The following is a 27103-nucleotide window of genomic DNA, read 5'->3' as shown; positions in this document are numbered from 1 at the left end:
CAATATATATATATATATATATATATAAATAAAGCCCACCCCACTAAAAAAACCCCCAACAAAACAAAAACCCCAAGGGAAAACATCAGTCTAATTTCAATTTTCCATATGGATAAGGCCCAACTGCGTCAAGAAAGGGAGGCAGGATTCCCTCACTGCTGGGAATCTCGGCTGGATAAATCCCAGCTGGATCAGAGGATGAAGCCGGGTCTCACTCCGCTGCTCGGGGCGGGGCTGCCGCGCTAATCCCCCGTTTAGCGGCATTCCAGCCCTTCTGGAGAGCTGGAAAAGGTGAGCGCTCCCACCAAACCACGGCTGGGATTGATGGCTGAAGGAGCAGCCAGGGAAGCCCAGGGAGAGCCCGAGGGGCCCTTCAGGTGGATTTGGATGGTGCTGATCCCTCCCGGCCCCCGAGAAGGATTATTTCCCCCCAGTCACAGCTGGATAATTCCCAAAACGAGTCTCCAGGCGAAGGAGGAGTGGGGAGTTGGTTATGGAGCAAATATTCTGATTTTGGCTCCGAAGGGTTTTGAGGGGGCAGTGAGGACCGCGCCTGGTCCATCTCGAGGTTTGGAGTCCCCCAAAATCTGAGGGACGCCCACAGCATCTTCCAGGGATGGCAGGAAAATGCCAGCACAGGGACAAGGGCTCCTTTCCTGCCAGATTTGGAGCAGATCCCAAAATCTGGATATCACCCACTTTTTTTTTTTTTTTTTTTTTTTTTTTTTTTTTTTTTTTTTTTTTTTTTTCTTGACAAAGTTGTCCCATCCTCATCCCTGCTCCAGGAGGCTCCAAAGCCGAGTATTCCCGGGATTCTGCCCCTCGCTGCAGGTCCTAGGCTCCCCAGCAGCACATCGGGATCAGTCCCTGTTCCTTGGCTTCCCAAACCTTTCCGAAAATCCCACGTCCCAGCCCTTGGCACATGGTGAGCCCGCACCACCATCTCCCAGCATCCCCCTCTCCTTCACCTTTCACCACCCCCTCGGCAGAATTCCTCATTTTCCTCCTGTATCCCGCGCATCCCTTGGTGGGGAGCGCCCAAACCAACCCCCCAGGGCACAGTTCGTGGAGCATCGGGGCTAATTCCTGCCTCGGGATGCTCGGGAAAAATCCGCGCCGCTCGCCGGGAGCGATTCCATCTCAGACAGGTGAATGCCAACGATCAGGGCCGTAATTTCATGCAGGAATTTGCTAAAAATATAATGATGGATTAAAAAAAATTAAAAAAAAAAAAAAAAAAAGAAAAGAAAAAGCGGAGCGAATTTGAAGCGTTTAATGCAAATCCCTTTGGGTGTCAATCCCGCCTGAATGGCTCATCCCCGCCTGCTCGCTGGGATCAGTCAAACGCCCGTCACCGGCTTGGGGGGAAAACAAACACAGGGTTTCAGCCGGCGCTGAAAAACAGGAGCAGACACCGGGACAAAGGGCCCGTCACTCCTCTCGGAGCCCAGGCACCGACAGCCGTGCCGCGGGCTGTGGCTGCTGCGGGCTTCCACAGAAAGGAGCCCGCTCCGGACCAGGTTTTGCCCTGCCGGGATGTCCCCCGGTGATTTGGTGGCTGGGAGACGCTGGAATATGAGGATGGGCACAGTGGGATCCGCGTGTTACACGGAGTAAAAATCCAATGTGCACAGCGCTGTGCTGCCCCTGGAACACGGCTCATCCCAAAAAGGATCTCAAAGGGGGCGCCGCAACCATCCCCCAGCCCCTGGCAGGGCTCATCCTCCATGCCCAGCTCTTAAAGAAAACCTGGGAATTGAGGAAGTAACAACCTGCTCTGCGGGCATTTGTTGTCACTTCCATTAAAAAAAAATTAAACCGGGTTTAATTTAAAATTTAACCGCCAGGCAGGAGCTGCCCGTGCAGCCACTGGAGCCAGGTGATGTTTTATTCACCGCTTTGCTCCTCACCAGCACACACCAATTTCCTCACAAGCATTGCTCTTAAAGGAAGGGAAATAGAGTGGGGGGAAAAAAAAAAAAATCCTCTCATTGGTTTTTCAGCTGCAGAGGATTAAAGATCGGAGAGTGTGGCCCCAGCCAGGATTCTGCCCTGAAGATTTATGGCTTTTGGCGTGGTTTAATTGCACAATATTCCCGATTAAATCAGAGCAAGGAGCAGGTGAAGTGCTGCCCCCGTCCAGCAGCGTCCCTTGGAATGGCAGAGAAAGGAAGAAACCCCTCGGATTCACCTGGGAATTTTTTCATGCAGGAACGATTTGGTTGGAAGGGAGTGTGAAGATCATTTTATCCCAACTCTGCCATGGGCAGGAACATCTCCCACTATCCCAGAGTGTTCCAGCCTGGCCTTGGGCACTGCCAGGGATCCAGGGGCAGCCACAGCTGCTCTGGGCACCCTGTGCCAGGGCCTGCCCACCCTGCCAGGGAACAATTCCTGCCCAATATCCCACCCAGCCCTGCCCTCTGGCACTGGGAAGCCATTCCCTGTGGCCTTTACCAAAGCTCCTCTCCAGAACTTCTGCCACTTCTCCCTTCCTGTTCCCACATTGGCACAGAGGTGGAAAAAATCCGACCTTTTTCTTCAGGGATTCCCAAATAAACCATTAAAAAACCCATCCTGGCTAAGGAGCCTGAGCATTCCCAAACAGTCTTGGAGAGCTGGGATCAAACCCAGCACAGCTGGAGGTGTCTCAGGCAGGAAAGGAGGCACCAGGTCACATTTGACACCGGGATAAACACTCAGTTCCCATCCCAGCGGGATCCCAGTGCCCTCCCACATCCCAAATCCTGTGCAGCAAGGATGGCACCAGCTTCTTAAGGATTTTCAGGATTCAAGGTAGTGGAGTTTTTGAACCTGCCTGAAGAGCTGCAATTCCTTCGATCTCCATCCAAACCTGAACAAGCTCCACGCAATGCTGGGGCTGATATAGAGAAACAAACACAGAATATCCTCCAGATGTTCCATTTATCCTCCTCATTCCCATAAAGAGGTAACAAACCCTCCCTCCCCCGGCCAGAGGAAAAGCAGCTCCTTCATATCAAAGCCTCGGCAGTTAAATATTTATCCAAGTGCCTGTCCCCACTTCCCTGGATGCCTGAATTTCCAGGCTCGAGTCTGACTGATCTATTATTCTCTTTTCCGAGCACAAAGTGGAACTTTTTTATTACAGCTGCAAATTAGAAAGCTGGGAAATTCGTGGAAGGGAGTTGGAGCCAAACAGGTTTCCTCCTCCTCCTGGGATTGCAGAGGGGGCTGCAGGACCAGCACTGGGAGCAGACACGGGTGGGAAGGAGCTGGAAGAGGTAATTGCCAGGATCCTGGAGCTGGGGCTGTTTCTCATTAAGCCCCTTCTGTTTTCTTGGTTGCCACCGTTACGGTTTGTTGAGGGCCACACCAGGGCAGGGAGGGTGAGCTGGGGCCAGCCAGGGCTGCTGGGGCTGAGCCTCCTTCAGGTGGGGGAAATTCCACAGGGATTCAGCCCCCGGGGCATCCTGAGGGGGTTTCCCCAGCCGCAGACAAGCTCAGCCGGGTGGGGCAGATCCACCACCGAAGTGGGCAATCATGGAATGAGTTGGGATGGAAGGATGGACCTTAAAGCTCATCCCATTCCAGGTGGAAGGGACACCTTCCACTATCCCAGGGTGTTTCAAGCTCCATCCAGCCTGGCCTTGGGCACTGCCAGGGATCCAGGGGCAGCCACAGCTGCTCTGGGCACCCTGTGCCAGGGCCTGCCCACCCTGCCAGGGAACAATTCCTGCCCAATATCCCATCCAGCCCTGCCTTCTGGCACTGGGAAGCCATTCCCTGTGTCCTGTCCCTCCAGCCCTTGTCCCCAGTCCCTCTCCAGCTCTCCTGGAGCCCCTTTAGGCCCTGGAAGGGGCTCTGAGCTCTCCCTGGAGCCTTCTCCTCTCCAGGTGAGCACCCCCAGCTCTCCCAGCCTGGCTCCAGAGCAGAGGGGCTCCAGCCCTGGGAGCAGCTCTGTGGCCTCCTCTGGACTCTGAAGAGCATTCCCTGCTTTTGGTTTTCACCCCATTATTGCCAAGGAATTCCCTGGAGCACTTGGCCAGCCCAGCAGCTCCTTGGGCCACCCCAGGGGCTGAGGGGTGGGACACCAGGAGCGTGGAGAGAAGCTCCCACTGGCCCCTGGACCTGCAGAGACGTGAACAGGGGAGCTGCCCCCTGCCTGCCCTGCACAGCTCTCTCCAGATGACCTCCCAGCTGGAAGACAGAGCCGGGAAGAGCTGAGGCTCTGCCCAGACCAACAGGGCTGATCCCTCCCCTGGGCACCCCACCAGCCCCTGCCCAGAGCTGTGCCCTGTCCGTGCCCCTTGGCCCGCCCGGGGGAGCACAGCAGACCCCAGGAATGCTGTGCCACCTCTCCCAGGATCTTAATCCTTATCTAAATTCATCCTCACGCCTGTCTGGCTTTGAAAGGAGCGTCAACTCCTCATTAAAGGACACGGTGAGAAGTTTCTCCTTTGAGCACGGTAAAGCTCCAGCGCCTCTGGATGGAATTGCAGGGCCGTAATTAACATTAATGACACTCCTAAGGAGCGCCACAGCCCGGAGCAGTGGGATAATTCCAGCGCGGAGCCAGGTTGGTACGGGGGCCACTCATCACTGTCACCTCACGGTGTGCAAACCATCCTTTGAGGGGGCTGGACACGTTCCAGGAGCTGTGCACAGCTCCACAGCCTTGGCTCACCGGCAACAGCCGCGAGATTAATCACGGGGATGATTTGGAAGCACAGGGAGAGATGCTGCTCGTTTTGCTCTCCAAATTTTGCTCTCCAAATTCCCGCACTTCCACTCTCTCCCCCTGGCAGAAGTTCCAGGCTGGGGCTCTGTGTTCAGGATAAATAACACAGTGTGGAGATCATGGAACCACAGGATCCTTTAGGTTGGAAAAGACCTTTGAAATCATGGAGTCCTCTCATGTCCCCAGGTGCCACATCCAGACAGTTTTCACGTCTCCCCAGGGATGGGGACTCCAGCCCTGCCCTGGGCAGCTGTCCCAGGGCCTGACCTCCTTTTTAGTGAAGAACTTTTCCCAAATTCCGCCCTGAGCCTCCCCTGGCCCAGCCTGAGGCTGTTCCCTCTCCTCCTGTCCCTGTTCCCTGGGAGCAGAGCCCGACCCCCCCGGCTGTCCCCTCCTGGCAGGGAGTTGTGCAGAGCCACAAGGGCCCCCTGAGGCTCCTTTTCTCCAGGCTCAGCCCCTTTCCCAGCTCCCTCAGCCTCTCCTGGGGCTCCAGTCCCTTCCCAGCTCCGTTCCCTGCCCTGGACACGCTCCAGCCCCTCCAGGTCTGTATTTTCATAAGGTACCCAAAACTGACCCCAAGGTTTGAGGTGAGTGACACGGGCTGGGCCCTGCCCTGCTCCTGCTGCCACCCCAGGGCTGGGACAAGCCAGGTGCCACCTCGGGAAGATGCTCCATATGGATTATTCCCACATGTTGGCAACGTCCTGCTGCATCCACCTGCTCTGCAAACATCCACCTCCTGCTCACCCCCAGTGCCAGGAGCCCAGCTCCTGCCCAGAGCTGGGGGATGTCACAGGAGCCGCCTGGACGCCGCTCTCCCCAATCCCACCCATGTGGAACATCCAATAATCAATCCACCAGGTGGAGGGCAACTGCTACAAGGGGAGACGTCGTTATCATCAAGGTTGAGAGCAGCAGAATTAATGACCCATCAGGGCCTATTTAGGACCAGCTGAAGTGATTAAATGTGAGGCACAGTCTAAGCACGGGCTGCTCGGTGGGGTGGGGCGATGGACACCTCTGCTCCCAGGTTTTTGGAGGTCTGGGATTCAGTTTTTCCCCTCTCTGCTCCCAGGTTTTTGGAGGTCTGGGATTCAGTTTTTCACCTCTCTGCCCTCTGGCCCCGGTTGGGTGCTAGACTCGGCCAAGTGCCACAGGGAATATCCCATTGTCATTGGAATTTGTGATGTGGGATGGAGAAAAACACCCCCGGGACAGAAAGGGTCTAGAGTTCAAGTTGGAGATAAGACAAGGAAAAAAGAAAAGGAGAAAATGGGGCTGTGCTCTATCACCAGTTCACATCTGAACTTCACGTCTGGCTTCACCCAGCCAGGAAATCCTCATCCCAGTCTGGAAAAATCCCCCCACAAAAACACCTCGGTGCCAATGGGGCAAAAGGGAAGGAAACGAACCCTCAGAAGGCTTTGGACCAGCAGGAAAACATCCACACCTGGAATGTCACTGCAACAATACAGAATAAGGAGAATCCATGGAAAATTTAGCCAAAATCCAGCTGCCTTGGGCTGGAGGAGCCTGGTCCCAGCCCAAACCTGACCTAGGTGCACCACAAAAATGTCCAGTCCTGTCCAGCAGCTGCTCCACGCTGGAGCTCAGCACGTCCCCGGGCTCAGCCAGGTCGGGTCATGCCCTGACCCCCCTCTCCAGCTGCTTCCCAGAGGATGTTCCTTGAGGGCCACGGAGTTCATGGATCTGGCCAGACAGCAGCGTGGCAGAAGGAGCCACAGCTGGGACACAGATGTGTGTGAGGGTTTGGGCTCAGCTCCCCTTGGCAAGGGCCAGGGGACAAAGGGTGGGTCAGGGCATGGGTCTAAGGAGGGGTCTGAAGACGGAGGGTGGGTCAAAGGACAGGCCTGAAGACAAAGGATGGGTTTAGAGGGGTCAAAGAAAGAAGGATGGGTCCAGGGATGGGTCAGGGGAAGAAGGAGGGGGTAGAAGATGAAGGGTGGGTCTAATGAGGGCTCCAGGGATGAAGGAGGGGCCTAAGGATGAGCCAAAGGACAAAGAGTGGGTTAAAGGAGGAAGGATGGATCCAAGGGTGGGTCTGATGAGGAGTCCAGGGATGAGGGTCCAAGGACAGGCCTAAAGATGAAGGAGGGGTCCAAATAAGGGTGAAAGGATGAAGGATCTGTCTAAGGATGGCTCTAACGAGGGGTCCCAGGATGAAGGGTGGGTCCAAGAACAGGTCTGAAGAGGAAGGATGGGTCTAAGGGTAGATCTAAGGGTGAAGGGCAGGTCTAAATACAAAGAAAACGTCCAAGTCCGAGCCAAAGGATAAAGGATGGATCAAAGAAGGGAGGATAAAAGATGGTTCCAAGGGTGGGTCTAAGGAGGGGTCCAAGGCTGACAGGTGGGATCAAGGACAGGCCTAAAGAGGAAGGACACGTCTAAGGATGGGTCTAAAAATGAGGAATAGTTCTTAGCACAAAGGAAAATTCCAGGTATAAGCCAAAGGATGAAGGATGGGCCTAATGAGGGATCCCAGGATGAGCCCAAGGACGGGTCTAGTGATGAAGGATGGGTCCAAGGATGGGTCCAAGGATGATGGATATGTCTAAGTATAAAGAAAAGGTCAAAGAATGGGCCAAAGGACAAAGGCCAGGTCTAATGAGGGGTCCAGAGGTGGAGGATGGGTTCAAGGGCAGGTCTAAAGATGAAGGCCAGGTCCAAGGGTGGGTCCAAGGATGATGGGTGGGTCTAGGCAGAGGTCAGAGGACAAAGGATGGGTCTGAGGTAAAGAGCACCAAGCCCAGGGCAGCTCCTGCCTCCAGAGATCCACTGGACACCCTTCCAAGGGTTAACACACGAGCTGGACTTCTGTTCCTCAACTAATGGATTTTTAAGACCTCCCATTCCAAGTTTGTTTCTTCCCTGGCTCCTGGCTGATGGATAATCATTAACTATCCAGGAGAGATTCCAATGGCCCGTGGAATTCATGAGGTATTAAATGGGCATTATATTATCAGCCACTCTCAATGTTTTGTTTCCGTTTCAGGACCATTCCTGAGATGTTTATGGGTTGTGGATTTATGGAAGTCAGGGGATCTTTTCAGGAGTAATGTTCCGTACCTCAGAGTTACGGTCAGCAGCTGGAGACTCCATGAAGGAAAATTGGAGGCTGGGAGCTCCAAAAAAAACCAACAAAAATAAAAACTTAACCCGTGCCTCAGAAGGTCTCGGCACACAGAAATGATGGATTAAACGCTGGGAATAAGATCCAAAACACAACATTCAAAGGAGTTTATGAGCTGTCATCGAGAATCAAGGAGTACACGGTGGCCTTGCTCTGGAGGGGACCCGGTTGCTGCTGCTGCTGTCACAAATAAATGGTGGTGTTTTATTTTCTGTCTGTGCCGCCGAGGTGGAAAAATCCGGGGGGAGCAGCCCTGGAGAACCCTGAGGGCTCCATTCCATCAATCCCGACCCACAGCTCATGGGGAGACTGATTTCTCCTCCTGCCAAAGTCACCCCTGGCTCCCCAGAGCCCATTTCACCCCATCCTCAGCTGGGGAGGAGATAAAGGGACTTGGGACAAGGGACAGGACACAGGGAATGGCTTCGCAGGGCTGGATGGGATATTGGGCAGGAATTGTTCCCTGGCAGGGTGGGCAGGGCTGGCACAGGGTGCCCAGAGCAGCTGTGGCTGCCCCTGGATCCCTGGCAGTGCCCAAGGCCAGGCTGGACACTGGGGCTTGGAGCAGCCTGGGACAGTGGGAGGTGTCCCTGCCATGGCAAGGGTAGGACAAGACTGTCCTGAATGTCCCTTCCCACCCAAACCATTCCATACATCAGCCTGAGGGACACCAGCCTCTCTCCTGGGAGGGTGTCAGAAGGATCCTTGCAGAGAACAGGCAGGAAGGGGGAAATCTCCACCCCAGATCACTCCAGGAGACCCCACCCAGCACTCGGGATCCCAGGAGTGTCCTCACACTCTCGGCTGTCCACGTCCAGCCCCTCCTTCTGTGCTGGAACAGGGCAGGGAACAGAAAGCCCTAATCCAAAGCAACTCAAGAGCCCAGGGGCACAACTAAAAGCAGAAAGGGTTGACCAGGGAAGGTCCCAGATCCTCTTCCAGGGATGAGCCCGCTCCTGCAGGAAGCACAGAGGACTTGGGGGACACAGGAGTATGACATTAAAAAAACCCCTGTCCTCAAATTCCATGGCCACAGCCATAAAATAACAATTAGCTGAGAAGAGCCTGAAAATATTTCCATTTTAATCCACTTTTTATCCGTGCCAGGCATTTTCCACCTCATCCAGGCTAATAAACAGCTCCCACTCCAGCAAGGCTGTGCTGGAAAAAAAAAGAGGAGCAAAAGACGAAGCTGCCTCTTTAACGCACTAATTACAATCCCGAAGCGCTAATGGGATTAGCAGGCAGGATTTAGTGGTTGTCTCCTGCAAAATCATTAAGTGCCATTAGAGAAAATGAACTTCCCTGCTTCTCCAAGAGGTTTGCAGGAATCCGGATCCAACCCGGCGCAGCGGCCCCTGGAGCACAACGGGGCCCTGTCAATATTGGCTCTTCCCCTGATTAATTCCCTAATCAGGAATTGGAGTTGCCCACTGGGAAGAGAGCACTGGAGACACTGGGAAAACTGGCTGCAGCCAGGGAAAGGAATCATGGAATGGGTTGGGTGGGAAAAGACCTTAAAGCTCATCCAGTGCCACCTCTGCCCTGGGCAGGGACACTTCCCACCGTCCCAGGCTGCTCCAAGCCCTGTCCAACCTTCCTTGGACATTCCAGGGATCCAGGGGCAGCCACAGCTGCTTTTAGCACCTGGGAAGGTGGAGAGCGATGAAGGCAGAGGGGACATCACTGTGTTTGTGTCACTCCGTGTGACATTTCCATCCCCACACCTTTCCCTTGGCAGGGAATTCCAGGCATTTCATCCCCGCACTGGGATACAGCGGCCAGAAGATATGATGGTGTCCGAAGCTGGTGTCCCAGCTCCATGTCAGGGTGACCAGGAGTGCTGGGAGCTGTCCCTGCCCTTGGAATGAGATGAGCTTTAGGGTCCCTTCCAGCCCAAACCCCAATTCCTTCGATCCTTGACTGACTACAGCCCGTTTTCCCAGCGTCTCCAGGGCTCCCTTCCCAGGGCTGCCAGGCCACTTCAGCTCAGGATCATCAGGGAACATCCAGCGACCAGCCTGGGGATCCAACAGGGGAAGCTCTGGCCTCGGTGAGGCCTTCTCCAGCTGAGGGCAGGGCAGGGATGGGGGCTGGAATGCCGACAAAAGCGGGAGAAGGGAGAGGCCGCTCCCTAGGAACGCGCCCTGGGGACACGGGGATGCTCCTGGGGACAAACAGAGCAAACACTTCTTTCCAGTGCCTAAGCACGAGGCGGAGGGTGGCCCTCCAGGAGGCATTTTCCAGCTGAAATGGCTTTGTTCCCAAAAGCTAAAAGCCTTTGGACTCCAAAATTCCCAGCTCGGGGGAAAAAGATGCTGGATGATCGCCCCCATCGGGTGCAGCGATGGCTGTCACAGCCCGGGGGACGAGTGACACCGCGATGCTGAGGCCACCAGACGCATCTGCCACCCCCAAACACGCCTCGCTTCCCTCTGCCCCAACAAGGGGAGCTCCAGGGCAGGCTCTGGGGGCACCTCCGGGGCTTTAACCCTGCCCATGTCCCAGCTGGAGCTGCCCGAACATCAGGGACAGACCGGAGAGCCTGAGCTGTGCCAGGGCATCCCTGCTCCCTCCACAGCCCTCCGGACACTCTCCCCGAGATTCTGGCACAGCCTTTTTCTCCTCAAGAACCCCAAATTCGGGGACGAAAAGAGCAGTTTGTCCTGAGATCCTGTTTTGGGAGCCAGCTCCGCCCCAAAACACCCTCAGGGAAAGGAGGTGATGTCCCCAAAGCGGCCACCAGTCCCGTCTGCCACCCCGTGCCACGGCAGGAGAAAGGTTTTCCGAGCAGGGCCACCAAGAGGGGTGGAAAGGGATGGGAAGCGACTGTGGCGATGCCAGGGAATCCTTTCCCGGCACAGCAGCAGCCTCTGCCGGCACCGGAGGCGCAGAGCAGGAGCAGCGGGGATGTGACAGACCTGCAGAGTCCCGACACCGCCAGGGACGGGAAAGATCCCGGGGGTCTCCAGCACATAACCCGTCCTCTCCATAAGGATTATTTATAAATCCATATACCCACTGTTCAGCTGGAAGGTGATTATTCCCGTCTCTCTCCGGCAGTTCTCCCGACCATTCCCGTGCAGCAGCTGGAAAACCCAGCCCGCCCATCCCACATTCCGGCATGTCAGCCAACAATCCCCGAGCCCTGGGTGCTCCCCATGCAACCCAAAATGAGATCCGGGGGGAGCAGAACCGGCACCATCCCACAACATCCCCGCTGCGAGGAGCCTCAAAAAAGGAATTTCCACAGGAAACCTCCGGCCAAGACGCCGACATTTAGGGATGAATGTGTTTTCCCGAGGCGCTGCCAGGAGATTTATCCCCTCCACCAACACGCACCAACAACCCGGGCCCACCACTTACTTGGGGGTGTGCGCCTCATCCACGCGGTGCCCCAGCTGGAACTCGTGGGATTTGCTCCTGTGCAGCGCCGTGAATCCCGGGATGAGGTGGATCAGCTTCCTCGAGGAGGGCGGGGGCGTCCCGGGGGGCTTCAGTTTGTTCCTGCGGCGCACGGGCGGGGTCCCCGGCGGGGTCATGGTGGTGACGATGTTGGGGGTGCGCGGAGGGGTGTGAGCGGCGTGCCGCTGCCGGGGCGACGGCGGCAGCGAGCGGTGGCCGGACTCGAGCGGCGGGCACAGCCCCGGGTGACCCTCCACGGTCAGACGGTCCACGTGCGTGTACATGGGCCCGTGGGACGCCGAGGCGGCGTGGCAGTGATGCTGCCCGCACTTGGGCTGCACCTTGGGGCTCGGGTGTGTCCTGCCCCAGGGGCCCGGCTCCGCGGGGCAGCCAGGGCTGTTCTCCTTGCCCGGCTCCGTGCTCGGCCACTGGATGGTCCAGTCCTGCTTGGAGAGGCTCCCGCCTGCAGAGAGCACAGAGAGGCGGCCATCAGGTGCGGCAGAGGCCGGGATGTTAAAGATCCCATCCCTGCAAGGGTTTGAGGGATGTGGATGGGGCTGGGAGCAGGTTTAGTGAAAGAGTCCTTGCCCACAGAACGAGGTGATCCCAAAGGTCTCTTCCCACCCATATTCCATGGCTGATTCTACCCTGGCACTGCATCCCAGCAAGAAGCTGCTCTGTGTTACAGAATCTAGGAATGGTTTGGGATGGAAGGGACCTTAGGGATCATCTTATCCCGTCCCTGCCATGGGCAGGGACACCTCCCACTGTCCCAGGCTGCTCCAAGCCCCAGTGTCCAGCCTGGCCTTGGGCACTGCCAGGGATCCAGGGGCAGCCACAGCTGCTCTGGGCACCCTGTGCCAGGGCCTGCCCACCCTGCCAGGGAACAATTCCTGCCCAATATCCCATCAATCCCTGCCCTCTGGCACTGGGAAGCCATTCCCTGTGTCCTGTCCCTTCAGCCCTTGTCCCCAGTCCCTCTGCAGCTCTCCTGGAGCCCCTTTAGGCCCTGGAAGGGGCTCTGAGCTCTCCCTGGAGCCTTCTCCTCTCCAGGTGAGCACCCCCAGCTCTCCCAGCCTGGCTCCAGAGCAGAGGGCTGGGTGGCCTGAACACCACAGAGATTCCCACAGGATCATCCAGTGCCACCCCTGCCCTGGCAGGGACACCTCCCACCATCCCAGGCTGCTCCAAGCCCTGTCCAGCCTGGCCTTGGGCACCTCCAGGGTTGGGACACTGACAGCTTTCTGGAGATCCCCCTCTGGAGCCTCAGCGCTCCAAGTGAGGGATTTTCCAGGGCTGGAGGTGTCCCCACGTGTCCCCACCATCACCAGCTCCCACGGCCACCCCCAATGGTGGCACTGGGATGGTGACAGCCCTCCCCCAGCCCAGGCTGATGCCCCGTCTCCCCCCCATCTGTGCCATTTGTATAATGAGGGCCCTGTAATTAAAAAATACCAAAATAATTGCAATATATGAAAAAATTAACAGCGAAAAATTCCTGAATAATTGTAAAATATTTTTAAGTAACAATAAAAAATTCCCAAGTAATTGTAAAATGTTAAAAAATATGTATCAGCAACGGAATGAAAGATAAAACAGTATTAAAAACTTTAAAAATTAAAATTAATTCATTAGCATTAATGAGAAATTAATGTCAATAAAATTATATTGTTTTTAGAAATTAAACCTAATTATTTAGAATAAAATATAAGTAAATAATAATTTAAAGGGTTTAGATTAAAATCATTTAACTGAAATTAAAAAGAAATCAAAATAAAGTAAAAATAATAATTTAAAACTCTAAAAATTAAAACAAATTAATTAGAATCAATGGAACTACAAACAAATAAAAAGAAACAAAAATGTTATGAATGAAAGTTAGAATAAAAAATAAAATAAAATAAAAGCAATAAATGTTTTAAAATAAATTATTAATTACTAAGATGAAGAAATAAAAATAAACCAAGCTAAAAAGAAGAATAATAAAAAATATTTACCAAAAAAAAAAATTTAAAAATCTCAGTGTATGCAAATCACGGCGCGCCTATGCAAATCCTGCTCTTCCCATTGGCCGCTTCGCTCGCCTTGATTTGCATAAGGCCGAGCCAGCCCGGTGTTAATTAGCGGCGTTAATGAAGATGCGGTGCGGATCTCCGTGACCGCCGTGTCCCGGCCGAGGCTCCCGGGAATAAAAACAAGCCCCGGGTTGGTTTTTTCCCGGCTTAAAAGCCCCGGGAAAAGGTCGGGGAGCAGGAAGGCGGCGGGTATCGAGCATTGCGCTTGATGGGATCAGCTTAAACCGGGAATGCGCTTAACAGGGAAAAAAACAAACCACCAAAAAACCAACAAAAATATCCCAAAGCTCCTCTCGCTCCAAAGCCTGTTAAAGGCTGGCGGATTCCGCTCCCTCCCGGCTGCTGCTGCGCTGGTTCCCGGCGGGAAAACCACGGGAAGATCCGGCACGGAGCGAAAGTCTCCTCTGCGCCTTGACGGTCTGATTGCTCCTCACAGCTTCGGGGTGTTGTTTCGATCCCAAATATTAGGTGTTTTTTGGATGTCAGCCCCAGCCCCACGGGCCACCTCTCCTGTCCCTGTGGATGCTCCCTTTGGATGAGGTTGGTGTCATTAATCCCCTCGGATCCCTTCCTCCGCCCCACTTCGTCAGGAAAACTTTTCCCGAACCACTCCATTAAAAAAAAACCAACAGGAAAAGAAACTCCTGGGAAGAGGAGGCAGCGCTGGGATGCAGCTCGTGGATGCAGAGATGGAAAACCCCACCCGTCACAAACAACAAAGAGCAAGGCGTGTTTTTCTGGGTATTCCCGTGGGAGCCCTGCATCCCAGCTGCTCCTCGGGATGCTCCCAGTGCTCCTTCCCTTCCCCAAAGCTGCTCCCAGGGGAGCAAAGCGGAGGTTTTGGACTGCCCAGGGGGTTTTGGGAGCCCTCACAGTCCCAGCAGCCACATCCCTCTGGAACAGACGCTGGGATCACCCAGCTTGGCAGCACGGGGATATCGACTCTTCCCTCCCCTCCAGCACACCAGCACGGCTCCCAAATTCCCTCCAAAGCGGGATTTTTCCTGCTTTTCCCTGCCTGAGCCCGCGCTGTCCCCGGGCCACCCTCAGCCTTCCCAGGGCTCATAAATATTCCATTCCCGCTCGTTTTTCCCGGTAGGACACTTCATAACCTCCGCACATCCCTCAGCAGTCACACCCCATCAACTCCTCAGGCCGCAGCTGCGCTCAGATTTATATTAAATTAATATTGAATTAATCCCACTCCGAGATCAAACCCGATAACAAAACCCCACTCCCACGGATCCACATCGGAGGAAAACCCGCCCCAGCGCTGTTAACACCCCAAAGCGGGGGGTTGATGTGGGTTCACTGCTCTGATTTAGGGGATGCTCCGGGGTTTTCCCTGCTGGCCCCGGGATGCTCCCAGACTGGGGAAGTGTCTCCTTTTCCGAGCCCATCCCGGCAAAATCCATCTCCATGAAACAGCCTCCAGCTCCCCGCCCAGGCAGGGGCAGCCTGGGAAATTAGAGCCTTCTAATTAACGACTCAATAAATAAAGATGGATGGGAAAGGTTAATCCTGAACCTCATTCCTGCTTTATGGATACAAATCTTGGCGTCTCGGAATTGGCCTCTGCGGCTCCTGCCAAGGAATTCCGGCTTCTAAGGAGGATGCAACTTGTTCATTAATGACATTTTTAGGATGAGGACAATCTCTTGCCTCTCAAGGAGATAAAATGCAGCTAAAACGCAGATTAAAAGGCATTACTGAGGTGTATTCAGGGCTCCTTTGGGGGGGCTGTTCGTATCCCAATGGATGCAAAATCCCAACACTGCATCCAAAGAGAGCATTGCTGCCATCCCGGGATGCTTTTTATCCCCATCCTAAAAACTTCCAGACAGCTCCACGGGGCTGTGCTAACCTCACCGTCATGGAGCCATGGAGCCAGCCAGCAGCTCAATATCCCTGGAATCTAGGGATGGGTGGATGGACGGATGGATGGAGGGATGATGGATGGAGGGATGATGGATGGAGGGATGGATGAAAGCAGCACAGCACCCCCTTAGCCCACCCCAAAGCCACAACCCCAGCACTGCTCAGTCCCCAACAGCCCAGGGGGATATTCCCAAGGTCCCAGCAGTGCTGCTCTGCCCGTGCCAATCCCACATCCCTCCCAAATGCGCTGCCTGGACCATAGGGAATCTGGAGCCCGCCTGGCTGGGCGGGATGAGCGGCTCCCGCTGCCCACCCTCAGCCCAAGGCAGCCAAGGAACATCCCGCCCTTCCCTGGCCAGAAATCCCACTATTCCCAACTCCCTGCCAGCAGGAGAGGGGCAGGGACTTTGCTCCTGATTTCCCAGGGGATAAAAAGAGGGGGAATTCCTGGGATGGAGCCGTTTGCTTGGCAGAGGAAGGGAACAGGGAGCCCCCCTGGTGGAGCTTCCCGCCCCCAAATCCTCAAGAAATTCAGGGAGATTCGGTCTCCTCCGCTGCCTGGGAGCTCCTGCACTCCTCAGGGCTCTGCCTGTCACCTCCCTGTCCCCAAGGCTGTGTCATCCATGGGACAATGCATCTCCAGCGTGGCACGGACCCACAGCAGCTGGCCTTTCCAAGGATCCTGATCCTCCAGCTCCGGCAGGGCAGGAATGGCCACGGCAGCATCCCGGCAATGCCGAAGGGATGGAGCAGCCGCCGCCGCCGGGAGCAGCGGGATGATGGATGGAGTTAAATGGAGCGCCGGGAAAGACAAACACTCCATGCCCGGCCGGTTCTCTCCTGCCGAGATCCAATGGACCACCAGGAATGCTGGCAGCCCCACCAGCTGCCCCATTAGGGAGCAAATGGAGCAGCAGCATCCCACAGACCTCCGGCACTTCCAGCTCCTCCAGCCGGAAAACTCCGGAGGAACCAGAGAAACTTCCCTTCAGCTGCCGAGCCAAAGGCCAAGGAGGATTTTCCAAAGCAGGGAACTCCCTGGGCCGAGAGGGCAGAGGGGGAGAGTGGGATTTGTCTGGAGCAGCCTTTAAAAGTCAGAGGTGTTTAAAGAAAGGGCAGCTGAGAGCCTTCCCGGGGCTCCCAGGGAGGCACCTGCCTCAAACGGCAGAGGCGCTTCATGGAAATGCCGAAGGGAGGGAGGCGGGAGCTGGATTTAGGGAGCTGGAGCCGGGGGATGATCCCCAGGGAATGGCAGGCGGGGCTCAGACAGCCTCACCTCGCCCCACTGTCCCCAGCACAGGGTGGCACTGCCACTTGGTGCCATATGGGAAGCCTGGAGAGGATCCAGCACCAGAACGGGTGGATGTGGCCAAGGTCTCAACAGGCGGGAGCTGGGATCCCTCTGTGGGACGTTCTGTGCTCTGGGGACACTGCTGCTCCCACAAAGCTGCCCCTCCTTGAAACTGTGTCACATCCCTGTGACGAGGCACTGTCCCCTGCTGTCCCCAAGGGCTGCTCCACACCTGCAAAGGGCAGCAGGAAACCCAGCCGGGCTCATTCCCAGCCTGCCAACCCCTGGATGAGCTGTGTTGGAGGAGCCCCTCTAGAGGGGCCAGGGGCCAGACAGAGGGTCCTGGGGTCCCCAAATTATGGGGGTCTGGGGTCCCCAAATCAGGGGATTGCTGCTGCCCCAGAGTCACCACCCCTTGTGCTGGCAGTGACCACCCCGAGCTGGCACCACTGTTGGTTCTGTGGTGCCATCCATGGGGATGGGCTGTGCCAGAGGGGCTGGAGCGTGTCCAGGGCAGGGAACGGAGCTGGGGAAGGGACTGGAGCCCCAGGAGAGGCTGAGGGAGCTGGGAAAGGGGCTGAGCCTGGAGAAAAGGAGCCTCAGGGGGCCCTTGTGGCTCTGCACAACTCCCTGCCAGGAGGGGACAGCCGGGGGGGTCGGGCTCTGCTCCCAGGGAACAGGGACAGGAGGAGAGGGAACGGCCTCAGGCTGGGCCAGGGGAGGCTCAGGGTGGAATTTGAGGGAAACTCCTTCACTAAAAGGATGGTCAGACACCGGCACAGCTGCCCAGGGCAGGGCTGGAGTCCCATCCCTGCAGGGATTTAACACCCGTGTGGATGTGGCTGGCACTTGGGGACATGGGGCACTGGTGGCCTTGGCACTGCTGGGGAACGGCTGGACTCGCTCTTAAAGGATCTTTTCCAACCCAAACGATTTCGCTGTGACCCATCCCGGCTCGGCTGGACGCGGTGCCGGCGCAGCTGCAGCCGGAGCGGCTCCGTGCAGCGGCTGAGGAGCGGAGCTCTGCTGCCACCGCCCGGGGAGCCGCGGGCAGCGCCGGGAAGGGCGGGCGGGGCTGGGGCATTCCCGGGAACGGGGCTGGGGATGGGGGGCTCCGCTCTGGGCCGGTCGGGTGTCAGAGCTTCCTGACTGCGGGCACGGCGGGTGAGGGGACCCTGTGAGAGTCACGGAATGGGCTGGATTTGGAGAGACCCTCATCCAGTCCCACCCCTGCCCTGGGCAGGGACACCTCCCACTGTCCCAGGCTGCTCCAAGCCCCAGTGTCCAGCCTGGCCTTGGGCACTGCCAGGGATCCAGGGGCAGCCACAGCTGCTCTGGGCACCCTGTGCCAGGGCCTGCCCACCCTGCCAGGGAACAATTCCTGCCCAATATCCCATCCAGCCCTGCCCTCTGGCACTGGGAAGCCATTCCCTGTGTCCTGTCCCTCCAGCCCTTGTCCCCAGTCCCTCTCCAGCTCTCCTGGAGCCCCTTTAGGCCCTGGAAGGGGCTCTGAGCTCTCCCTGGAGCCTTCTCCTCTCCAGGTGAGCACCCCCAGCCTGGCTCCAGAGCAGAGGGGCTCCAGCCCTGGGAGCAGCTCCTCCTCTGGCCTCACTCCAGCTCCTCCACATCGTTCCCATGCTGGGACCCCACAGGCAGGGGCAGCTCTGCAGGTGGGGTCTCACCTGGGCAGGGCAGAGGGGCAGAATCCCCCTCTCCTTTCCTGCTGCCCACACTGGGGGCTCAGCCCAGGGCACGGGGGGAATTTGGGGTCCCAGCTCTCACCCAGCAGCACCCCCAAATCCTTCTCCCAGGGCCGCTCCCAGAGCAGCTCCCAGATGTTCCCTCAGGAAATGAGTGCAGCCCCCGGGGAGCGGGAGCTCTGCCGCCACCTGCATTAACGCCACACTCCTGGTGCCACCACGGCAGGAGGGTGTCACCCAGCCCCGGGGCACAGAGGTCACTGACCAGACTTGTGGACGCTGCGCAGGCACGACAGGGACGCGTTCAGCCGGGCACACTCCTCACTGTTGGCCCCAAACTTCTCCACGGTGGCACAGACCTGGTCATCGGTCATGTCCAGCAGATCCTCCAGGCTGAGCTGCCCAGGGGCGATTTCCTGGGGGAGGAATGGGCCGAGGAATGAGGGAGGAAGGATAAACCACCCCGGGGCATCCTCTGAACCTCGGGGAACACCGGGGACAATCCATTTCCTTCAGAGCACGGACCCAAACCCATCCGTTTTCCACCTGAATCTCCAAGAAAACCCGTAGGAACTTCAGTTTTCTCTCCAGTTTTTCTAGTTTTAGGCGTATCCAGACCCAGCTGAACATCTGGGAGCTCCAGGAAAAGCAATCCCAGGTCGGGAACGTGCAGCTCCATCACGGAATTCCCTTTTCCCTGGGGGTGGGAGTGCCTTTGGCTGCCACTCCCTCACTTCACCCCTCAGCTGCAGGAGGACGCTGATGGTGACACTGATGGGGGATGTCCCCACTGCCGAGGGGTCCATGTGACACGCACGGGGTGTCCTCGCTGGTGGGCGGGGCCAAGAACCCGCAACCCCCTGGGAAAATCCCGTTTCCAGGTGGGAACGCCCCGCCCGTACCTCCATCACCTCCTTACGGATGTCGACGATGCGGAACCAGTGCAGGAGCTGGGGGAAGCCCTCCAGTTTGGCATTGCGCTCCTGCAGGGCCACCTTCCTCTTGCAGGACAGCTGCCGGCTGAAATACTTCACCAGTTTGCTCTGGAAAAGAAGGGAAAACCCTGGTGGGATTCCCCCCACTGGCAGCTCTCACCCTGCCCCATCCCAAGGCCCAAAATTCTGCCCCAAAACGCCCCTGCCGGGCTCCTGCAGCCAAGAGCATCCAGATCTGGCGTCCAAGAGGGAATTTCCCTCCCCAAAAATCCCTTTATCAGCTCCTTCATCCCCGAGGCAGCGCTGGGGTCTCGTTCAGGGGGTGGAGAGCCCTTGGGAAGCCCCCGAGGGTGTGAGGGGGACAGGGGGGACAGGCAGCCCTTTTCCCACGAGCACTGCCCCATCCCAGCGCTGTCCAGCCGCCCACGGGACACTTTGCCCACTTTCATCCCCAGCCTCAGCGCCAAGGGCTCCTAAAGGACACAGTCCCCTCTCTTACAACCAGGTTTGGTGCCAAGGACCCCCCGAACATCCCTCAAAAGCCACACTCCGCTCTTTTACACCCCATAAAAACCCTACACGGGGATGGACCAGCCACAGCATCACATCCCGAGGCTGGAACGTGGCGTTTTCTCCTCATTCCCCCCTCACCAACCCGAACTTTCCTCCTTCCTCTCCTCCAGAGCCTCCCCTCCTGCTCCTCTGTAGCCCCATCGCTGCTGGGACCATCCCTCGAATCCCCCGAATCCCCCGAATCCCCCAAATCCTCGCAGCCCGAGGCCGAAGCCGTTCCCAGCCGCAGTCCGGCGGCTCCCAAAATAAAGCTGCGGAGCGCCTGCCCTCCTTTCCCGGGAATATAGAGCAGGGCTGGGAGCTGCTGGGATTTCCTGCTCCTGCTTTCCCAGCTGGGTGATTCCCCGGCGCCGGCAGCACTAGATGGTGCTGTGCCTCTGCTCCTGCACACCCCAAAAATAGATGGGTGAAATACGGGATGGTTTGGGATAAAGGAGAACCCCACTGCGGGATTTGGGAGTTTTCCCGTCACTCCCGGTCCTTTCCCTCGTCGCATCCACTGGTGACACCCACAGGGGTTGGCATCACCCCCAAAATCACATTCCAGGTGGGTGACGGCCCTGCCAGGAGCTGGGGACAGGGTTGTCACCCTCCTGCCTGGGGACAGGGTTGTCACCCTCCTGGCAGCTTCTCCCCATCCTCAGCCTGGCTACCAGAGATGAATTCCTGAAAATGAAGCCCCGAAGATGAGGCAGGAGCAGCAAAGCCGGCCGCGGGGGGCTGCAGGGAGCCCTCAGCTCTGCAGAGCCCTGCCCCACTTCCAGGGGAATAATTTAAGGAATAACATTCCCAAAAGAGACAATGAAAGGGATCAGCCCGGATCTCGAATCCCAAACGCGCTCCAGGCGTTTGGAGCTGAAGCAGCCCCAGGCACCTTGAACACACCCAGAGGCAGCTCTTGTCTCCCCAAAAATGCCCTTGCATGGACACGACTGCAGCAAAACACCAGGAAAAGCAATTCCTGAGAAATGCACATCCTGCCCTCAGCCCGTTCTCCATTCTGCCCCTCCAGGTGGGATCCCACAGGGAATAAAGGTGATGTCTGAGCCACCACGGCATCACCAGCGCCAAAATCAGGGGTGGGAATGGAGCTGGGGACAGGGACAGGGCAGCCCCCACCACACCGTGCAGAGGTGAGCTGGGAATGGGGAAAGAGTGGGAGAAATGGAGGAAATTTCATTTCCAGGGGAGGGGAACTCACCCCCACCCAGCCCTTGACGGACAGGAGGGGTCGTTTTTAACCCAAAAGAGGACTCCGCTGGGACCCCCCGGTGCTCTGGCCCATGGATTTGCTCCAGCCAGGAAAAAAAAAAATCATAAAAATGAAGCCCCAACTCCCCCTCTGTGAAATCCAAGAGCCGCCGGTTCTGCTGGGGCTGGAACGGGGAGGGACGGAGACGGCCCCATCCCGCAGGAAAAGCCAGGATGGAGCAAATGTGGGGAATGTTCCTGATGCGGCTCAATCTCCCCCTGCTTTGTTCCTCCGTGCCTCAGTTTCCCCAGCTGGAAGCGGGCGGGAGGCACGAGGAGAGGGGTGGGGATCTTTCTTCCTGCTGTGGGAATTCGCTGCTGGGGATGCTGCTGGAGGGGATCTAAAGCTTTTGTTTTCCCACCTTTCCAGCGCCTTTCCCTGCTCCAGCTCTGCCCGGGGGGAGGCAGGAGCGGTGCTCTGGTTTGAAGGACAGAAACCGCGGGGATTCCCTTCTCCTTGGAGGATCCAGCAGCTCCAGGAACCCCCCAGCTCCTTGGAAAACAACGTCCCTGCTGCCCCGGGGGCGAGCACAGGAGCGATGTCCCCACTCCGTGTCACTTTGGGTGACCCCAGCAAGGCGTGGGTCTGGGATCACCCAGGGTTGGAGCCGGATTTCCCAACCTTATCCCATCCCATCAGCCCGAGCAGGAATTCCCCTCGGCTCATCCCAAACCCAGCACGGCCGCGAGCGGCTGCTCCCCCCAGCCCCGGCGGTCTCCAGGGAGCGGAGGGCGGCTGTTCCCCCCTGGAACGGGATCCTTGACGTCAGCCGGGCTGGCGACAGCACCGGCCCTGCCTGGAGACCGGGACAGGCGGCGGAAAACCCGGGGCAGGGCAGTTCATTCACGTGGCACCCGGTGAGCAGTCGGGAATGCCCATCCCACCCCATCCCACCCCATCCCATCCCAGCTGGATCCACGTGGGATGCCTTCATGCCACGAAGTGAGCATGAGAATCCCCTAAAGAACCCCCTAAATATCTTTTTCCATGATGAGAAACCCGACCGGAGCAGCGTCCCCCAGCTCCCACCAAGGGGCTTGTTATTCCAGAGGCACCTGGAGCAGCCTGGGGCAGGGGAATTCCTTGCCACGGTTCTATTTTCCCTCTCAGGGCTCTCCCAAGGTGCTGTTGGGCTTGTGAGATGTCTCTGGCTCTGCGCCTTCTTTATTTCGGGAGATGCTAAACGGTCCCTGGGGATTTTGCTGGGAATACAGGAGCTGAAATGTCTCCATCCAGCAGCCTGGGAGGGTGCAGCTCCGGGAGAAGTGCTCTGTGCTCACCCGTGGCATGAGACACCAGAGAATCCACACGTTCAGGCAGTGAAAATCACAAAATCATGGAATGGTTTGGGTTGGAAGGAGCTGAAAGCTCATCCAGTTCCCCCATGGGCAGGGACACCTTCCACCATCCCAGGCTGCTCCAAGCCCTGTCCAGCCTGGCCTTGGACACTGCCTTGGACAGCTGCTCTGGGCAAATCCCAGTGCTGGAACAGCATCTCCAGTCTGTGGAAGTTTGGGAATGGCCAGAGCTCTTTCCTTGGAGCCTCTTCCCATCCTCACCACACAGCAGCCAGAAGTATCCTGGGGGAGTTCCCTGTTCCTGGCAGGAGCACGGCAGCCCTGGGAGAGGGAAGTGTTGATCCTGGGGTTGTCCTGGGAGCCCTGACCCACGTTTTGACATTAGGATGGGGTTTAACCCCACGGACAGAACGGTGCTTTGGGACAGTCGGGAATATCGCCCAGCTCTGAGCAAACTTTCCTTCTGCTGTTCCCAAATTCCACAGAACGCAGCACCCCTTATCCCTCTTTGCACCCCAACCCCAAATTTAGAGCCATAAGCCCAACTGGCACACTTGGACAGGGATAAATCCCCACAGACCAGGCAGGGCTGAGGGATGAACACTCAGCTCCTTCTGGATGCTGCCCCATAGGAAGCAAACCAGTCTCAATTCCCACCCCAGGTGGTTTATCCCAGCTGCTGCCTTGGTTCCCACTGGAACCTGTCCCAAGGCATAAGCAAGACCCAAAAATCCTCCCAGCTCCAAGGATTGCCACTGGAACCAGGCTGCAGCTGTGGTACCCATCCCAAAAACACTGCACGGCAGGATGCAGGAGGATGGGAGCTACCGTCTACCTTAAGGTGGCTTAAAACAAAAAAGGAAGGGAAAAACTTCTATTAATCCAGCAAAATCAAGGTTTAGCCTATGAAAATTGACCAAAAAAAGGGGATTCTCCCATTTTATTCCAGGCTGGTGCTGACACAAGGGCTGGGCACTGTCCCCGGTGCCCTCCCAGTGCCACATCCCAGGTCACCCCCCTTTGCCGTGGCACTGCCTGGCCCCGCTCTGCTGCCACCAGATGGGAAGGGAAGAGGTGCCGAGTGAGGCCTCGGAGTCTGTGTCACGTCCTTGGGACGTGATGGTGGCAGCAGGGACTCAGGGACACAGAGACTCGGGGACTTGGGGACTCAGGGCCAAGCTCCGCTCCCAGTGACGCCGGTGGCAACCCAAGACAACGCCAGGAGCCAGTCCAGGGCTGGCATCGGGCATGTGGCCCTGGATTCACTCCCCCTGCGGGAATCACCCTGGGTTTGAGGTGACAAACAACCAGAGAGTGTCAGCAGGGATATCCTTGGCTGGAACATCCCAAGCTCCCTGTTTGGGAGTGTTTTAGGGATGGCAATGCCGGGGCTCCCCGTGGCTGGCGCTGAGTGATCCATAGGGGCTGGAGAGGTGCTTCCCTGGGAGCGTTTTTAGGATAACACCCCCTTAACCACTGCCAGACCCTTCATCCAGCCCCAGCCGAGCTGCCCCAGTGGCACTGGGATGCTGGGAAGGAGCATCCCACCAGGCTGGCTCCACCACGCCCCCCTGCTCCCCTCCATGTCCACGGGACACAGGCAGGGAGTCCTCAACGAGGCCATCGCTCCATGTGGGATGAGCTCCTGGATCCTGCACCTCCTGGCAGGTTCTGCTGGGGATTCGGAGCCTGCCTGCATCCCAAAAAGTCTCCAGCACACCCCAAAAACCCTGTTATCCCTCTCACAAGGCGGCTCCAGGACCAACAGCTCCCAGCCCCTCACATGGAGAGTTGAGATGGGATCAAGGGGAGGTGACAGCAGGATGGGAGCGGGAATGAGCAGAAGCTGGGATGCAGAGCAGGGAGCTGCACCCCAAGCCGGGGGTCCTCCCAAGAGTGGCACAGCAGTGACGTGGTGACACCCCAAATGTTCCCACGGCGCCCAGGAACTTCGGGAGCAAAAGCAGCAGGACAGGGTGTTCCAGTCATGGTCCAGAGCCAAGAGCTGCCCCACAGAGGGGCTGCAGGACCAGCTGGAAGGCCCGAGTGGGATCAGGCTCAGAAATCCCCCCACCCACAGCCCCAGCTCCGCGTCAGCCGCCCCCACAGCCCCAGCACAGCCCCGCTGGCGTCTCCCCAGGGTCACGGCCTCGCTTCTCCTCTCTCCGTGCCAGCTGCAGGGATCCCACTCAGCCTGGGAATCCCTGGCCAGTCCCTGCCCACCACAGCCCACCGACCTCCTCCTGAACCCCAAATTCACCCCAGTGGGGGCTCAGCACGCTCCAAGGGGAGCCTCATCCCCTCCGAGGCACGAGTGGGGAGGGGAGGAGGCAGCCGGGCCAGGGGGCTGCTGCCTGGTGGGAGAGATGCAGGTGGGACACGGGGATGCAGCCAGCTGGGACACTTGGAGCTGCTGGAGGGGATGCAGGTGGGCTGAGGGGATGCAGCTCAGGGAAAAGGATTCATCCAGGCCCAAGGGATGCTGCCTGGTGGAAGGGATGCAGCCAGGCCCGTGGGATGCAGCCTGCCACACGGAATGCAGGTGGGCCGAGGGGATGCAGTCCAGGGAAAGGGATGCAGCCAGGCTGGGGGGATGGAGCCAGGCAGCAGGGGTGCAGGTGGGCCGATGGGAGGCAGCCCGGCTGGAGCAGCAGCCCGGAGGAAGGGATGCGGCCGGGCCGGGGACTGCGGGGAGGGGGAAGGGATGCAGGTGGGCCGGGGGACGCAGGTGGGCCGGGGGATGCCGCCTGCCGGCCGGTGGAAGCCGCGGGAGGGACGCAGCCGGGCCGGGGGATGCCGGGGGCTGCCGGGAGGATACCGGGGGGCTGCGGCCGGCGCCGGGCCCCCCGCGGTGGGTCCCGGCAGGAGGGTTCGGTGGTCCCGGACCCACCTCGGGGCCACCTGCAGAGCGCGCAGCCTCACTCGGGCGCACCGCAGCGCCGCGGGGGAACCCGCCGCGGCCCGGGGGGGGTGTGGGGGGGAGACTGAGGGGGGGTGTCGATGTCGGGGAGGGTCGGCGGGCCCGTACCTCCAGGGTGCGGATCTCCTTCTGCGTGAGGTCGTTGGAGGCGGCGCACTTGGTGCGGAGCCCCTCCAGGTTGGAGATGCTGATGTCGATCATGTTCTGGACCAGCTCGCACTGCTGCAGCGCCTTCTGCAGACTCAGCTCCTGCTCCTCGCTCCTCGTCATGTTGTCCTCATCCATCGCTCGCCGTCCCCCCCCCTCCCCCCGCCCGCCCTCCCCTCCGCCCGCCGCCGCCGCGGCCCCCCCCCTTCCCTGGGCTCCGCTCGCCGGCCCCCGCCGCCGCTCAGCCCCCGCTCGGCCGCGGCCCGCAGCATCGCGGTGCCCACCGAGCCGTCAGCGCGGCGCCGCCGCCGCTACCCCCCCCCGGGCGCGGCGGGGCGGGGGCGGGGGCGGCGCGCTCCGGCTCCGCGGGGCCGCGCTCGCTGCGCGCCGCTCCGCGCGGGAACCCCCGCACGCCCCCGGGCCGGCACCCCCCGGGCCCGGCAGCTTCGCGGCGTCCGCATCGCCCCCGCGGCCACCATCAGCATCCTCATCATCACCCCCACATCGTCCTCAACTCCCTCTGCACCGTATCAATATCCTCATCATCATCAACACAGCCCCCCAAAATTATCAACACCCCATCCTCATCAACACAGCCCCCAACCTTATCAACACCCCATCCTCATCAGCACAGCCCCCCAAAATTATCAACCCCCATCATCATCAACACAGCCCCCAACCTTATCAACACCCCATCCTCATCAGCACAGCCCCCCAAAATTATCAACCCCCATCATCATCAACACAGCCCCCAACCTTATCAACACAGCCCCCCAAAATTATCAACACCTCATCCTCATCAACACAGCCCCCCAAAATTATCAACACCCCAATCCTCATCAACACAGCCCCCAAAATTATCAACCCCCATCATCATCAACACAGCCCCCCAAAATTATCAACCCCCATCCTCATCAGCACAGCCCCCCAACCTTATCAACACAGCCCCCCAAAATTATCAACCCTTCATCCTCATCAACACAGCCCCCCAACCTTATCAACACCCCCATCCTCATCAGCACAGCCCCCCAAAATTATCAACCCCCCATCCTCATCAACACAGCCCCCAACCTTATCAACACCCCATCCTCATCAACACAGCCCCCCAAAATTATCAACCCCCATCCTCATCAGCACAGCCCCCCACACCTTATCAATATCGTCATCAACACAGCCCCACAAAATTATCAACACCCCAATCCTCATCAACACAGCCCCCCCAAAATTATCAACACCCCAATCCTCATCAGCACAGCCCCCAACCTTATCAACACCCCATCCTCATCAACACAGCCCCCCAAAATTATCAACCCCTCATCCTCATCAACACAGCCCCCAACCTTATCAACACCCCCATCTTCATCAACACAGCCCCCCAAAATTATCAACCCCCATCATCATCAGCACAGCCCCCCAACCTTATCAACACAGCCCCCCAAAATTATCAACACCCCCATCATCAGCAGCACAGCCCCCCAACCTTATCAACACTCCCATCCTCATCAACACACCCCCCACACGTTATCAATATCCTCATCAACACAGCCCCCCAAAATTATCAACACCCCATCCTCATCAACACAGCCCCCAACCTTATCAACACCCCCATCTTCATCAACACAGCCCCCCAACCTTATCAACACAGCCCCCCAACCTTATCAACATCGCCATCCACGCAGCCCCCAACCTTATCAACCACCCCAACCTTCTCAACATCCCTCCAGCCCCATCACGCCCACACCCACACCTCCCCATCCT

The 27103-nt window shown here is 57.9% G+C and overlaps 1 protein-coding gene across 1 annotated transcript in view; it reads right to left on the bottom strand.

Annotated features, from left to right (window-relative positions):
* Positions 1 to 25483, bottom strand: part of KSR2 (kinase suppressor of ras 2) — a 73919-nt gene extending 48436 nt beyond the window's left edge. Inside the window, exons 1-4 of the mRNA XM_066331218.1 lie at positions 25307 to 25483; positions 19123 to 19263; positions 18486 to 18636; positions 11238 to 11739 (exon numbers count right to left, since the gene is read on the bottom strand). Of these exons, the coding sequence (XP_066187315.1) occupies positions 11238 to 11739; positions 18486 to 18636; positions 19123 to 19263; positions 25307 to 25483 (971 nt within the window). The remainder of the gene's footprint in view (positions 1 to 11237; positions 11740 to 18485; positions 18637 to 19122; positions 19264 to 25306) is intronic.
* Between the last annotated feature and the right edge of the window lie 1620 nt (positions 25484 to 27103).

The sequence above is a fragment of the Sylvia atricapilla genome, chromosome 17, assembly GCF_009819655.1.
Source record: "Sylvia atricapilla isolate bSylAtr1 chromosome 17, bSylAtr1.pri, whole genome shotgun sequence".
NCBI classification, from domain to species: Eukaryota; Metazoa; Chordata; class Aves; order Passeriformes; family Sylviidae; genus Sylvia; species Sylvia atricapilla.
Note: the sequence above shows the minus strand (reverse complement) of the source record. Positions and strands in the feature narration are given on the sequence as shown.